General features: G+C 42.4%; 5 protein-coding genes across 16 annotated transcripts in view; all 5 read left to right on the top strand.

Moving 5' to 3' along the window:
* The window catches only part of LOC137791955 (protocadherin gamma-C5-like), a 220533-nt gene that overhangs the window by 100837 nt on the left and 103476 nt on the right, over window positions 1-16220 (top strand). The window lies entirely within an intron of this gene.
* On the top strand, window positions 12-2703 carry LOC137793689 (protocadherin gamma-A7-like). Its single transcript, XM_068589992.1, has 2 exons — window positions 12-611; window positions 1893-2703. Exons 1-2 carry the CDS (start codon window positions 238-240, stop codon window positions 2701-2703), a joined length of 1185 nt encoding a protein of 394 aa, XP_068446093.1. The 5' UTR covers window positions 12-237.
* On the top strand, window positions 3307-9861 carry LOC137793697 (protocadherin gamma-A10-like). Its single transcript, XM_068590005.1, has 7 exons — window positions 3307-3673; window positions 4961-5742; window positions 7268-7394; window positions 8277-8410; window positions 8552-8684; window positions 8946-9148; window positions 9772-9861. Exons 1-7 carry the CDS (start codon window positions 3307-3309, stop codon window positions 9859-9861), a joined length of 1836 nt encoding a protein of 611 aa, XP_068446106.1.
* LOC137793715 (protocadherin gamma-A2-like) lies at window positions 9803-13093 on the top strand. Its single transcript, XM_068590026.1, has 2 exons — window positions 9803-12448; window positions 13073-13093. The coding sequence occupies exons 1-2, from the start codon at window positions 10043-10045 to the stop codon at window positions 13091-13093; spliced, it is 2427 nt and encodes an 808-aa protein (XP_068446127.1). The 5' UTR covers window positions 9803-10042.
* On the top strand, window positions 13055-15785 carry LOC137793720 (protocadherin beta-16-like). Its single transcript, XM_068590041.1, has one exon. The coding sequence runs from the start codon at window positions 13341-13343 to the stop codon at window positions 15783-15785; it is 2445 nt and encodes an 814-aa protein (XP_068446142.1). The 5' UTR covers window positions 13055-13340.

Consider the following 16220-nt stretch of genomic DNA (forward strand, 5'->3'; position numbering starts at 1 on the left):
TCACAGTCTCCTCCCTTATCACATTGGTTCATGAGAGAAAAAGAGACCGTGTGCATTATGTGGGCTGACGTTCGAAGAAAGCAGACTTCCATGTGTTAATATCTCTCATCGGACCTCGAGTAAACAGACCACTCGACATCGTTGTTCTTTAGGTGTCTGTTGAATCTTTTTTTCTTCTTCTTCTTCATACGTCTTGTGCTGGGATCGTTACCGCCGTTTTTAAATATTTATTTTGCAATGGCTTGTGGACTACCACCCTACTCCCGGTGCGGAAAATGGCGCTTTGGCTGCGAACACAATTGGAAACTTCTGTTGTTTTTGTTTTATCTCAACCATTTAGTCAGCGGACATATCCGGTATTCAATCCCGGAGGAAATGAAGAAAGGCTCCCTCATCGGTAATGTAGCTCAGGACCTTGGTTTGGATGTGAAAAGGCTCCGTTCCGGTCGGGCCCGTATCGTGACCGGGGAGAGCATCCAGTACACCGAGCTGAAGACAGACAAAGGGACGCTAGTTGTGAAAGAGAGAATAGACCGCGAGCAGCTGTGTGGAGACGTAACGCCGTGCAGTTTCAGCTTTGAGGTAATTTTAGAAAACCCAATGGAGTTACAGCAAATAACAGTTGAAATAACCGATATAAATGACCATACTCCCACGTTCAAAAGAGACACAATCCATTTTGAAATAAGTGAATCAGCTAATACTGGCGTTCGTTTTCCTTTAAATAGTGCAGACGACCCAGATGTGGGTATTAATGGACTGAGAGAATATTTTCTCACTGAGAATGATCATTTTATTTTGAAACAAAACTCGAATGCAGATGGAAAGAAATATGCAGAGATGGTGCTTCAGAAGCCATTAGACAGAGAAACAAACCCTAATCTGTCTCTAAAGCTTATTGCTGTAGATGGTGGAAACCCGCAGAGATCTGGTACAGTAAATATAGATATCATTGTTCTTGATGTCAATGATAATGCACCTCTATTTAATCAATCTGTGTACAAAGCTACAGTCATGGAAAACTCTCTTAGAGATACTTACGTCACCACTGTTAATGCCAGTGACGCAGATTTTGGTTCAAATAGTATCGTAACCTATTATTTTTCAGACCTCAACAGTGGTATCAACAATTTGTTTAGTGTCGATAAAAAAACAGGTATAATTTTAATCACAGGTTTAATTGATTATGAAAAAGACAAAAAGCACGAACTTAGAATTGAGGCCAAAGATCAGGGAGGTTTGACAGATTCAAGTAAAGTCATAATTGAAGTAACTGATGTAAATGACAACGCCCCTACGATTAGCGTTATGTCATTCACTAGTCCTGTGTCAGAAGACTCTCCTTCTGGTACAACTATTGGCATTATAAACGTAAAAGACTTCGATTCAGGAGATAACGGACAAGTAATCTGTACAATAGAACAAAACGCACCTTTCAAGATTAAATCTAATTTAAGAAATTACTATACATTGGTAACAGATACTGTATTAGATCGTGAAACTGTTTCAGAGTATAACATCACTGTTGTTGCCACAGATGGAGGAATGCCTCCTCTCTCTACTAAAAGAGCCTTTTACTTAAAGGTCTCTGATGTGAACGATAATGCTCCACTGTTTTCAGAAAGTGTTTACAATGCGTTTATTTTGGAGAATAACTCTCCAGGAGTTTCCCTTCATACTGTCAGTGCTAAAGATTCTGATAAAAACCAGAACGCCCGTGTATCGTATATTCTGGAAGAAACTTATATCGGTGGGTCTCCACTTTCAGAATATATTTCCATAAATGCGGAAAGTGGAGTTTTACACGCGGTGCGCTCATTTGATTATGAGCAAATCAAACAGCTGCTTTTTAATGTCAGAGCGCAGGATGGAGGCTCCCCTCCACTCAGTAGCAACGTGACTGTGAAAGTACTGATCCAAGACCAGAACGACAACCCTCCTCAGGTGCTGTACCCAGTCCAGACTGGTGGCTCTCTGGTGGCTGAACTGGTGCCTCGTTCAGCAGATGTGGGCTATCTGGTCACTAAAGTGGTGGCTGTGGATGTGGACTCTGGACAGAATGCCTGGCTCTCCTATAAACTGCAGAAAGCCACAGACAGGGCGCTGTTTGAAGTGGGCTTACAGAATGGAGAAATAAGAACTATCCGCCAAGTCACTGATAAAGATGCTGTGAAACAAAGACTGACTGTTATCGTGGAGGACAACGGGCAGCCCTCTCGTTCAGCTACAGTCATTGTTAACGTGGCGGTGGCGGACAGCTTCCCTGAAGTGCTGTCTGAGTTCACTGACTTTACACAAGACAAGGAGTACAATGACAACCTGACTTTTTTCTTAGTGCTGGCTTTGGCTGTAGTGTCCTTCCTCTTCATCACGTGTTTAGTGGTTATCATATCAGTGAAGATCTACAGGTGGAGACAGTCTCGCGTCATGTACAGCTCCAATCTCCCTGTGATTCCGTATTATCCACCACGTTACTCAGACACTTTGGGGACAGGGACAGGGACTCTCCAACACGTGTACAACTACGAGGTGTGCAGGACGACTGACTCCAGAAAGAGTGACTGTAAGTTCAGCGGAGCCGGTAGTCAGAACGTGCTGATAATGGACCCCAGTTCTACAGGGACGATGCAGCGGATACAGAGTGAGAGGAGCATCCTGGATGAACCAGACTCTCCTCTTGAGGTGAGACAATTGGCATATTAATCCTCACATTTTATTATGTATGTTTTTTTATTGGTCTTTGATGCCTTTTGGTCTCACGTGTGTCCAGTAACCAATACGCATTTGATGAATCACAACTCATGGCCATTTAAGTGACTGGAGGTTAAATGTCTTTTGCAAATTACTGCTTAATTTAATATGGAGCCGAGTTGAGGGTTTTATTTAATTGTGAGTAATGTCATCGTTCACCATAATGGTTTTCGATCTTCTTGGCTTGATAGCAATAAGGGAAATGCAGATCCAATATTATAATGTTTCCGTTATCATGTTCTAATTATTCCACACCAGAGCTATTGGCATTTTATTCTTCATTTTTATCATTCTTCCATTGCTCATTATATTCGTGCTTTGAACAGTAAGGGACGCTGTTGGTTAGTGAAACAAGTGTTCAGAGTTTATTCAGTGGGGGCAGAGCCCTCATTTTGCTGTTCAGCCAGGAGCAGACAAACTGTGCTTCAGGCAGGACTACGGCCACAGTTGCATTCGCAGCGAGGACTTTGCAATCAAAGGATTACTTTATTCAACTGGCTTTGTTTTCTCTGGATTATATACAGTAGGTTTTGCTATCACGTTATATTTTGTGCAATGGCGTTTGGAAAATCTCCTTTCGAAAAAGGGCGTTTGAATTGGACGTCAGTGTGGCTGTTTACGCTGCTCTGTTTGTGTCTCAACGACATCGTGTCCGGACAAATCAGATATGCAATTCCAGAAGAGCTTAAAAAGGGATCACTTATCGGTAACGTGGCTCAAGACCTTGGTCTGGATGCGCAAAGGCTTCGTTCTGGCCGTGCCCGTATCGTGACCAGACAAAGCATCCAGTACACCGAGCTGAAAACAGACAAAGGCGTTTTAGTCGTGAACGAAAAAATAGACCGAGAGCAGCTTTGTGGAGACGTAACACCGTGCAGCTTCAGCTTTGAGGTGATTTTAGAAAATCCCATGGAATTACATCGAGTGACAGTTGAAATAATTGACATAAATGACAATTTTCCGACATTTAGGAATAACGAAATTAAATTGGAAATAAGCGAATCAGCCACACTGGGATCGCGCTTTTTGTTAGCCAGTGCTGAAGACCCAGATGTAGGCAATAACGGTCTTCAAAAATACATATTAACTGCTAATGACATATTTGGTTTAAAGCAGCATTCAAGTCCAGATGGTCGAAAATATGCCGAAATGATTTTACAAAAACAGTTAGATAGAGAAAGCGAGCCACGGATATCATTGAAGCTCATCGCTGTTGACGGTGGAACTCCCCCTCGATCTGGGACAGTAAATATAGATATTACTGTTCTTGATGCTAATGACAATCCTCCCATTTTTAACCAGTCTCTCTACAGGGCTACTGTCTTTGAAAATGCACCAAAGGGCACTTATATTACGACCGTGAATGCAAGTGATGCAGACAGTGTATCAGATGGTCTTATCACATATAGATTTTCAAATATGAAAGAGCAACTGATTGACATGTTTAATTTAGACGATAGTACGGGAACCATAACACTTTTAGGGCAAGTGAATTATGAAATAGATAAAAAATATGAAATAATGATTGAAGCAATGGATCAAGGAGGTCTGACAGATTCAAGTAAAGTGTTGATTGAGATTGTCGACGTCAACGATAATGCACCTGTCATAAATGTGATGTCATTCTCCAGCCCCGTTCCTGAGGATTCTCCCTCTGGTACCACAGTGGCAATTATTAATGTGATTGACGCAGACTCAGAGCAAAATGGCCAAATTGTTTGTACAACAGACAGTAGTTTACCATTTAAAATAAGATCAACATTGACAAATTACTATGCATTAATAACGGACTCAGCTTTTGACAGAGAACTCGTCCCGGAATATAACATAACTATCAGGGCAACTGATTCTGGTTCGCCATCATTGTCAAGCACAACAACATTATGTTTGAGAATCTCTGATGTGAATGACAATGCCCCAGTATTTGATACAATTAGCTACGTTGCTCATGTTCCAGAAAACAATTCCCCTGGGGTGTCCATATTTTCTGTCAAAGCACAGGACGTTGACTGGAATCAAAACGCTAGAATATCATACTTTCTCGAAGAAACACAGATCAATGGCAGTCCGACCTCTTCCTACGTCTCCATAAATACTGAAACTGGAGCTATCCATGCAGTGAGGTCATTTGATTACGAACAGATTAAACAAATCCAACTGGTAGTAAAGGCGCAGGATGGAGGCTCCCCTCCACTCAGTAACAATGCAACTTTAAAAATACTGATCCAGGACCAGAACGACAACCCTCCTCAGGTGCTGTATCCAGTCCAGACTGGTGGCTCTCTGGTGGCTGAACTGGTGCCTCGTTCAGCAGATGTGGGCTATCTGGTCACTAAAGTGGTGGCTGTGGATGTGGACTCTGGACAGAATGCCTGGCTCTCCTATAAGCTGCAGAAAGCCACGGAAAGGGCGCTGTTTGAAGTGGGCTTACAGAATGGAGAAATCAGAACTATCCGCCAAGTCACTGATAAAGATGCTGTGAAACAAAGACTGACTGTTATCGTGGAGGACAACGGGCAGCCCTCTCGTTCAGCTACAGTCATTGTTAACGTGGCGGTGGCCGACAGCTTCCCTGAAGTGCTGTCTGAGTTCACTGACTTTACACAAGACAAGGAGTACAATGACAACCTGACTTTCTACTTAGTGCTGGCTTTGGCTGTAGTGTCCTTCCTCTTCATCACGTGTTTAGTGGTTATCATATCAGTGAAGATCTACAGGTGGAGACAGTCTCGCGTCATGTACAGCTCCAATCTCCCTGTGATTCCGTATTATCCACCACGTTACTCAGACACTTTGGGGACCGGCACAGGGACTCTCCAACACGTGTACAACTACGAGGTGTGCAGGACGACTGACTCCAGAAAGAGTGACTGTAAGTTCAGCGGAGCCGGTAGTCAGAACGTGCTGATAATGGACCCCAGTTCTACAGGGACGATGCAGCGGATACAGAGTGAGAGGAGCATCCTGGATGAACCAGACTCTCCTCTGGAGGTTAGTTTAATATTGTAGCTACTCATGCAATCTCTGTTTCCCTCTTTTTCCATTTTTCTTTTAAAATTGTATTGTTATTGAACTGCATGGTCATTCATACAGCTCATTTAATTAACAAAGCAAGTCAAGAGCATCGAGAAAAAAATGCTAAAGAAACACAACAAAAGGACATTTAAATACAATTCAAACAGTAACTGGAGAGCCAAAAGAGCAACATATAAATGCATGTTGAAAGATAACAAGACAGGTATATTCAAATTGTGTTTTATGAGAGCTTCTTAAATTAATGTCAGCACCATGGACAGCACCTATTTGAAAATATATTGCATCTGTATTCATATGAATAACTTAGAAAATATAATAACCAGTTCCTATATTATCAATCGATCCGCCGGTTTTGTTTACAAAGCCAAGTATCACAAATACAATTTGTAAAAATGACTCGATGTGCTTTACATCATCTGATACATTGTGGACAGTTATTCACAATGTGACTGGTTTAATAACAGTGTTAATAATCTCTGGCTTCATTTGTGTTGTTGGGTTATGTGTGGAGTGTTTAATCTTATGTCACATCATGGCTTGCTTATTCGATCGTCTATGTTTTCGTTGCGGCATACATACGTGTTGCATTCTCTTCGTTTTTAACGTTAGCTTTAAAAATATCTATTTGTTCTATGTGCAGTTGGCCGGTTCTTTCCTCTGTTTGAACTCTAAGGGACGCTGTTGATCAGTAAAACAGAGTGTAGTGTTGTTCGGACCGTGAGGAGAGAGGAGAGAAAGAGGAGAGGGAGAAACGCTGTATTTCATTCAAGGAGGTGTTCGACGGAAATACAGTCGCTTTGACACGGCATTTTTTTGGGGCATTATAATCCAACACTTTTTCAGCAGGTTTGAACTGAAGTGTAGATCGCATCTGCGTGGGTGGCATATACGTTGATTTTACATTCAGGATTGTACTCTCGACGATATGGGGATACGACGGCAACGATGCGGGAAATGGCTGTTGTGTTGGACACTTACAAGGCAACTGTTCATTTTTGTCTTCATGATTTCCACCATCAACGGTCAGATCCGTTATGCAATACCGGAGGAGATGAAGAAAGGTTCTCTTATCGGTAATGTAGCACAAGACCTTGGTTTGGATCTGAAAAGGCTTCGTTCCGGTCGAGCCCGTATCGTGACCGGAGAAAACAATCAGTACACCGAGCTAAAAACAGACAAAGGGATTCTAGTCGTGAATGAGAGAATCGACAGAGAAGAGCTCTGTGGAGACGTTTCACCGTGCAGCTTCAGCTTCGAGATTATTTTGGAAAATCCAATTGAACTGCACAGGGTGACGGTCGAAATATTAGACGTCAATGACCATGCGCCAACTTTCAAAAATAATGTAATTAATCTAGAAATCAGTGAATCTGCAACAGTGGGATCTCATTTTGACTTAGAGAGCGCCTATGACCCTGATGCAAGGATTCACGGCTTGCAAAAATATGTTTTATCCCCTAATGACAATTTCGTTTTGAAGCAAAACTCTAACGTTGATGGAGTCAGATTCGCTGTAATGATTCTACAGAAGCCGCTGGACAGAGAGTTGAATCCGCACCTCTCCCTAAAGCTGATTGCAGTAGATGGAGGAACTCCACAGCGATCTGGTACAGTAAATGTAGAAATCACTTTGCTGGATGTCAATGATAATCCTCCTGTTTTTAATCAATCTGTGTATACTGCTACTGTGACTGAAAATGCCCCAATAGGCACATATATTACGACTGTAAATGCCTCAGATGTCGACAGTGGATCAAATGGCTTGGTCACATATACGTTTTCTAATGTAAAAGGAAACTCTGGCGACACATTTTCACTTGACAGTTTATCTGGCAGAATAACTGTTGCTGAAAATATTGATTTTGAAAAAGATAGAAAATACGAAATAAGAGTGATCGCCAAAGATCAGGGTGGGCTAAGAAGTGACGCAACCAAAGTTGTGATTGAGGTCACTGACATAAATGATAATGCTCCAGTTATAAATATTATGTCTCATTCCAAGTTGATTTCAGAGGATGTCCCTCCAGACACAACTATAGCTGTTTTTAATGTTAAAGATGCAGATTCTGAAAGAAACGGTCAGATAACCTGCTCAATAGATTCGTATATGCCATTTAAAATTCAGTCTTCTTTGACTAATTATTACAATTTGCTATCAAATGTGCCTTTTGATCGTGAAACGAAATCAGAATACAACATAACATTAACTGCAACCGACTCAGGGTCACCTCCTCTTTCTACAACAACCACGTTACACCTTAGAATTTCTGATGTGAACGATAATGCTCCGCTCTTTACTAAACCGAATTACTCTGCCTTTATCTTTGAAAATAACGTCCCTGGTATGTCAATCTTCGGTGTGAGCGCACGAGATTCTGACTGGAATCAAAACGCAAGAATATCGTACTTTCTAGAGGACACGCAGGTCAGTGGCAGCCCAGTTTCTTCGTATGTGTCCATAAATTCTGAAACTGGGGTTCTGCATGCAGTGCGGTCATTTGATTATGAGCAGATCAAGCAGCTTGTATTCACTGTCAAAGCGCAGGATGGAGGCTCCCCTCCACTCAGTAGCAACGTGACTGTGAAAGTACTGATCCAGGACCAGAACGACAACCCTCCTCAGGTGCTGTACCCAGTCCAGACTGGTGGCTCTCTGGTGGCTGAACTGGTGCCTCGTTCAGCAGATGTGGGCTATCTGGTCACTAAAGTGGTGGCTGTGGATGTGGACTCTGGACAGAATGCCTGGCTCTCCTATAAACTGCAGAAAGCCACAGACAGGGCGCTGTTTGAAGTGGGCTTACAGAATGGAGAAATCAGAACTATCCGCCAAGTCACTGATAAAGATGCTGTGAAACAAAGACTGACTGTTATCGTGGAGGACAACGGGCAGCCCTCTCGTTCAGCTACAGTCATTGTTAACGTGGCGGTGGCGGACAGCTTCCCTGAAGTGCTGTCTGAGTTCACTGACTTTACACAAGACAAGGAGTACAATGACAACCTGACTTTCTACTTAGTGCTGGCTTTGGCTGTAGTGTCCTTCCTCTTCATCACGTGTTTAGTGGTTATTATATCAGTGAAGATCTACAGGTGGAGACAGTCTCGCGTCATGTATAGCTCCAATCTCCCTGTGATTCCGTATTATCCACCACGTTACTCAGACACTTTGGGGACCGGCACAGGGACTCTCCAACACGTGTACAACTACGAGGTGTGCAGGACGACTGACTCCAGAAAGAGTGACTGTAAGTTCAGCGGAGCCGGTAGTCAGAACGTGCTGATAATGGACCCCAGTTCTACAGGGACGATGCAGCGGATACAGAGTGAGAGGAGCATCCTGGATGAACCAGACTCTCCTCTAGAGGTTGGTTTTGTCTTTTTATTAAGTTATATAAATCTGCAATTCAGTGTTTCTGTGTATACTTGTTTTCCATTCAAACACAGTAACCAACTATTCAAATATTATTTTACAAATTGAAACTAGAGTGGCTTTTTGAGAATATGTACTAAGGTGGCATTTAGTGAATAATGCTAGTCTCCATTTCGTCTAAATTGAACCAATGCTAGAAATTCACAGACACAATGTATAATTAATAACCTCACATACATTGATTTAAACTCCAAGAGCAAAACATCCTGAATGCCTGTTGGCTCAGTACCTTTCAGTGCATATCAGCACCATGGATAGAGCAACATTCAGCACACGTTGAATATTTTGTGTCTTTCCATTTTCAACATGTTCCCTCGGTGTGTGAGTATAGCTTGCTCAGTGTGAGTGTGTGCGCGGCGCGTGTATGTGCGTGTGTGTGAGTCTGTGTGTGTGCGCGTGCGCGTGCGTCTATCTGTCTGCGCGTATGTGTGCAGGCGCGATATTTAGCTGATTTGAATTTACACTTGTGTTAGTAATTAACGTGTAAACGGTATTCATATATTTGAAACATCCATTTTGATAAACCTCTGAACAATCATGATGGTCTGTGTAATCAGTGCTTCCAACTCACGGGGACGCTGTTGACCAGGCTGCTAAGATTGCAGAGCTCATTGCAGCAGTACCTCCCCCATCATCTCGAAATGTGACAGAGAAAGAGAGACAAAAAAAAACAGAATTAAAGGGCATCAAGAGGGAGATGGACGAACACGGAGATACCAGGCGTCTTATCTGCATTGTTGGGATTGTTGATTCTGGATTATTTTACTGACATTTGTGTCTTAAATCCCTTCTTTGGATACCGTATTTGCTTTTTTTTCAGACTGGAAAATGTCGGACAGAACAATGACACGGGAAGTCGGACTACTGCTGTTTATCTCTGCTGTTGCTAGCTCGGTTGTCGGGCAGGTTAGCTACTCGATTCCTGAAGAAATGGCCAAAGGATCTTTGGTCGGTAACATAGCACAAGATTTAGGTTTAGATGTGAAGCGGCTGAGAATAGGGAAAGCTCGTATATATACCGGAGAAAGTACTGCATACATCGAGCTGAATAAAGAAAGGGGAGTCCTTGTAATTAAAGAACGGATAGACAGAGAGGCGCTCTGTGGTCAAACGACGCCCTGTGCTCTTGATTTTCAAATCATTTTAGAGAATCCTATGCAATTTTACAGCATCACTGTCGAGATCACTGACATTAACGATAACTCTCCCGGTTTTAAAAACAAAGAAATGAAATTCGAAATTAGTGAAACGGTTAATATTGGATCCAAATTTGTGTTTGACAAAGCTGTTGACGTCGATGTGGGTATCAATGGGCTCCAGGGATATTCTCTAAGTTCAAGCGACACATTCAATTTAAACCCTTACAGAATTGGCAGCAGTAGGAATGTTGAGATGGTTTTGAAGAAGCATCTTGACCGAGAGAAACAGGAACGGTTGTCTTTAGTATTGACTGCTATAGATGGTGGCGACCCTCAGCTCTCTGGAACAATGCAAATTATAATTACTGTATTAGACGCAAATGATAATGCACCTGCTTGTATTCAAGCAGAGTATAAGACTAATGTGAAAGAAAACGCGTTGAAAGGAGCTGTTCTAAGCTCGGTCAGCGCATCTGATGCAGACGAAGGTCCGCATGGGCACATACAGTACTCGATTTCTAATGTTCCAGAGGGCGCACTTGAACTGTTTGATGTTGATAAAGATAATGGTGTTGTTACGTTAATGGGACAGCTTGATTATGAGAAGTTTAGGCATTATGAGATAGACGTCCAAGCGTCAGATAATGGTGGTAACTCAGATGTATGTAAAGTTATAATTGAGGTGTTGGACACAAACGATAATCCACCCGCTATTAATATTATGTCAACGTCATCCAGTATATCTGAGGATGTTAAGCCAGGCACAGTTTTGACGATGATGAACGTACAGGACGCAGATTCAGGTGAAAATGGAAAGGTCCACTGTGTTTTAAATGAAAATACTTATTTTACTATTACCTCAACGTCAAATAATTTCTTTACGTTATTGACAGACGGTTATTTAGACAGAGAGACAGTCTCGAAGTATAATATAACGGTGACCTGCTCTGATGAGGGAGTCCCCTCCCTCTCCAGCAGCGTCACTCTCACCTTACAGATCTCTGATGTGAACGATAACGCGCCTGTCTTTGAGAGGAGCTCATATGAGGCCTACATTGTAGAGAACAACACACCAGGTCTCTCTATATTCACAGTGAAAGCTAGAGACGCTGACTGGAACCAGAACGCCCGTGTTTCTTACATCCTGGAGGACTCCTCTGTTAACGGAGTGCCAGTCTCCTCATATGTGTCCGTTAGTGCTGATAGTGGAGTCATCCATGCAGTGCGCTCTTTCGACTACGAGCAGATCAAAGATTTCTACTTCCGCGTCAAAGCGCAGGATGGAGGCTCCCCTCCACTCAGTAGCAACGTGACTGTGAAAGTACTGATCCAGGACCAGAACGACAACCCTCCTCAGGTGCTGTATCCAGTCCAGACTGGTGGCTCTCTGGTGGCTGAACTGGTGCCTCGTTCAGCAGATGTGGGCTATCTGGTCACTAAAGTGGTGGCTGTGGATGTGGACTCTGGACAGAATGCCTGGCTCTCCTATAAACTGCAGAAAGCCACAGACAGGGCGCTGTTTGAAGTGGGCTTACAGAATGGAGAAATAAGAACTGTCCGCCAAGTCACTGATAAAGATGCTGTGAAACAAAGACTGACTGTTATCGTGGAGGACAACGGGCAGCCCTCTCGTTCAGCTACAGTCATTGTTAACGTGGCGGTGGCGGACAGCTTCCCTGAAGTGCTGTCTGAGTTCACTGACTTTACACAAGACAAGGAGTACAATGACAACCTGACTTTCTACTTAGTGCTGGCTTTGGCTGTAGTGTCCTTCCTCTTCATCACGTGTTTAGTGGTTATCATATCAGTGAAGATCTACAGGTGGAGACAGTCTCGCGTCATGTATAGCTCCAATCTCCCTGTGATTCCGTATTATCCACCACGTTACTCAGACACTTTGGGGACAGGCACAGGGACTCTCCAACACGTGTACAACTACGAGGTGTGCAGGACGACTGACTCCAGAAAGAGTGACTGTAAGTTCAGCGGAGCCGGTAGTCAGAACGTGCTGATAATGGACCCCAGTTCTACAGGGACGATGCAGCGGATACAGAGTGAGAGGAGCATCCTGGATGAACCAGACTCTCCTCTAGAGGTTAGAAACAATTTCTCAACGTTTTTACTATATATATATATATATATATATATATATATATATATATATATATATATATATATATATATATATATATATATATATATATATATATATATACATACACACATACATACATACATACATACATACATACATACATACATACATACATACATACATACATACATACATACATGAGCCACATGTTTTTGCTCGGATAATTTGTGCTTCATCATCATTGATAGTGTTGCAGTTTGTTGTATCTTCTGGCATGATATATATATATATATATATATATATATATATATATATATATATATATATATATATATATATATATATATATATATATATCGTGTTATTATTTTTATTTAATTATAATCAGTTTTTTTGGTATATTGAGTACTTCTATTCATTTTTGTTTAATCAATCGAGTATACTTTTTTAAAATCCAATTACCTCCGTGAAACATTGATTGCCTGCATTTAAACAGCATACCATCTTCACACAAGCTTCCGCCTCATTCAGGAATTTGCAGTTTTGTTTACTCTCTCAATATTGATATCAAAGCGCAGCGCTAAATGTTTACTTTCATATGGTCTTTATATGTATGGTATGCAGTGCATTAGATTGAACTCCTAGGGCCGCTGTTGGCCAGCATGTGATATATGTAGGACAGGTTCCTGCACTACCTCCCCTCTTCCTTTTTTCATACAACTGGGGGAAACCGACTCGCAGTGCAAATAATACAGAGTAAGAGAGGAGCAATCATCGACGCGGACAGCTGCTATATTGCATTGCTTACTTTACTTTGTTGTATATACAGAGGAATCATACTGTATCGGATTTCTTTCCAACGGAAATAGGATTTTAACGGAACTCGTGTTGCATGGAAATACCGGACAGAACAATGAGGCTGCAAGTGCTGTTGTTTATTGCAGTCCTTTATCTCACGTCGGTGGTCGGGCAAGTCAGCTACTCCATTCCAGAGGAAATGGCGAAAGGGTCAGTAATTGGTAACATTGCTCAAGATTTAGGTTTGGACAGAAAAAGACTAACATCAGGCAAAGCTCGTATTTTTACAGGAGACAGCGCGGAGTACATCGAGCTGAATAGAGAGCGAGGAGTCCTCCTCATCAAGGAGAAACTAGACAGAGAGGCTCTCTGTGGACAGACGACGCCCTGTGCGTTGCATTTTCAGGTTATTTTAGAAAATCCTATGGAATTATTCACCGTTGCTGTCGAAATAACAGATATAAATGACAACACCCCAATATTTGAACGATCCGAGATGAAATTTAAAATAAGTGAATCTGCTGTAATAGGAGCAAAATTCTTATTGGAAAGGGCAATAGATCCCGATGTTGGCACAAATAGTCTACAGAATTATTTTCTGACAAAAACAGAGAATTTTGTCCTGAAATTGAAAGATCAGCCCGACGGAGAAAAGATAGTTGAAATGGTTTTACAAAAATCACTTGACAGAGAAAAACAAGAGGATATATTTCTAGTGTTAACTGCGGTGGATGGAGGGGAACCAAACCTATCTGGCACAGCACAGATACATGTGACAGTGCTGGATATCAATGACAATGCACCAGTTTTTACAAAAACGGTTTATAAAGCTACAATATCAGAGAATGCCCCGAAAGGTACAGTAATAACCAGGGTCAGTGCTTCAGACGCTGATAAAGGATTAAATTCCCAAATTATGTATTCCATATCCAACACAGTGGCAGATGTACGAGACATGTTTGAAATTAATGAATTAAATGGGGATTTGATCTCGAAAAGTATTGTAGATTATGAAAAGGCACGTTTCTATCAAATACATGTACAAGCCAGTGATGAAGGCGGGCTGACAGATTCTTGTAAGATTACGGTCGAAGTGATAGACATGAATGATAACAAGCCAGTTATTAATATAATGTCACAGACTAATGTAATTCTAGAGGACTCGAAACCTGCAACAGTCGTGACTATGGTGAATGTTCAGGACTTAGATTCCGGAGATAATGGCAAAGTCAACTGCATAATAAACGATCATATTCCTTTTATATTGAAGCCGACATCAAATAATTTCTTTAACCTAGTGACAGAAAGTGATTTAGACAGAGAGATCGCTTTTCAGTATAATATAACGGTGACCTGCTCTGATGAAGGAGTTCCCTCCCTCTCCAGCAGCGTCACTCTCACCTTACAGATCTCTGATGTGAACGATAACGCGCCTGTCTTTGAGAGGAGCTCATATGAGGCCTACATTGTAGAGAACAACACACCAGGTCTCTCTATATTCACAGTGAAAGCCAGAGACGCTGACTGGAACCAGAACGCCCGTGTTTCTTACATCCTGGAGGACTCCTCTGTTAACGGAGTGCCAGTCTCCTCATATGTGTCCGTTAGTGCTGATAGTGGAGTCATCCATGCAGTGCGCTCTTTCGACTACGAGCAGATCAAAGATTTCCACTTCCGCGTCAAAGCGCAGGATGGAGGCTCCCCTCCACTCAGTAGCAACGTGACTGTGAAAGTACTGATCCAGGACCAGAACGACAACCCTCCTCAGGTGCTGTACCCAGTCCAGACTGGTGGCTCTCTGGTGGCTGAACTGGTGCCTCGTTCAGCAGATGTGGGCTATCTGGTCACTAAAGTGGTGGCTGTGGATGTGGACTCTGGACAGAATGCCTGGCTCTCCTATAAACTGCAGAAAGCCACAGACAGGGCGCTGTTTGAAGTGGGCTTACAGAATGGAGAAATAAGAACTGTCCGCCAAGTCACTGATAAAGATGCTGTGAAACAAAGACTGACTGTTATCGTGGAGGACAACGGGCAGCCCTCTCGTTCAGCTACAGTCATTGTTAACGTGGCGGTGGCGGACAGCTTCCCTGAAGTGCTGTCTGAGTTCACTGACTTTACACAAGACAAGGAGTACAATGACAACCTGACTTTCTACTTAGTGCTGGCTTTGGCTGTAGTGTCCTTCCTCTTCATCACGTGTTTAGTGGTTATTATATCAGTGAAGATCTACAGGTGGAGACAGTCTCGCGTCATGTATAGCTCCAATCTCCCTGTGATTCCGTATTATCCACCACGTTACTCAGACACTTTGGGGACAGGAACAGGGACTCTCCAACACGTGTACAACTACGAGGTGTGCAGGACGACTGACTCCAGAAAGAGTGACTGTAAGTTCAGCGGAGCCGGTAGTCAGAACGTGCTGATAATGGACCCCAGTTCTACAGGGACGATGCAGCGGATACAGAGTGAGAGGAGCATCCTGGATGAACCAGACTCTCCTCTAGAGGTCAGTTTTCCAAAAGACACCTATTTTATTTAGCCCCCAAGTAACCCTCCATGTGACACAGTTATTTATGCTTCTTTGGGTATGTTTACTTACTGAATTTTGATTAGCTTGTTCGGAATGATTGTGTAATTTATTTAACGGTTGGTCAAGTTCAGCACCACGGACAGCGCACGTAACATTTCACCCTGAGATTCTCTCTCTCTCTCTCTCTCTCTCTCTCTCTCTCTCTCTCTCTCTCTCTCTCTCTCTCTCTCTCTCTCTCTCTTTCTCTCTCTCTCTCTCTCTCTCTCTCTGTCATTCTGCACATTATAAAATGTTGCTTCTTGTTCCTCGGAGTTTTTCTTTTTGTCATTTTACTTTTTCAAATTCATATTTTTGTTATTTGTTGCAGGTCTAATTTCTTTATAATTAGTCAGTAATGTAGACAGGTAGATGTATAAGTATGCATATGATATTTCAAGCAAACTA

The sequence above is a fragment of the Clinocottus analis genome, unplaced genomic scaffold, assembly GCF_023055335.1.
Source record: "Clinocottus analis isolate CAN_PGR_092001 unplaced genomic scaffold, fCliAna1.0.p SCAF_10, whole genome shotgun sequence".
NCBI lineage: Eukaryota > Metazoa > Chordata > Actinopteri > Perciformes > Cottidae > Clinocottus > Clinocottus analis.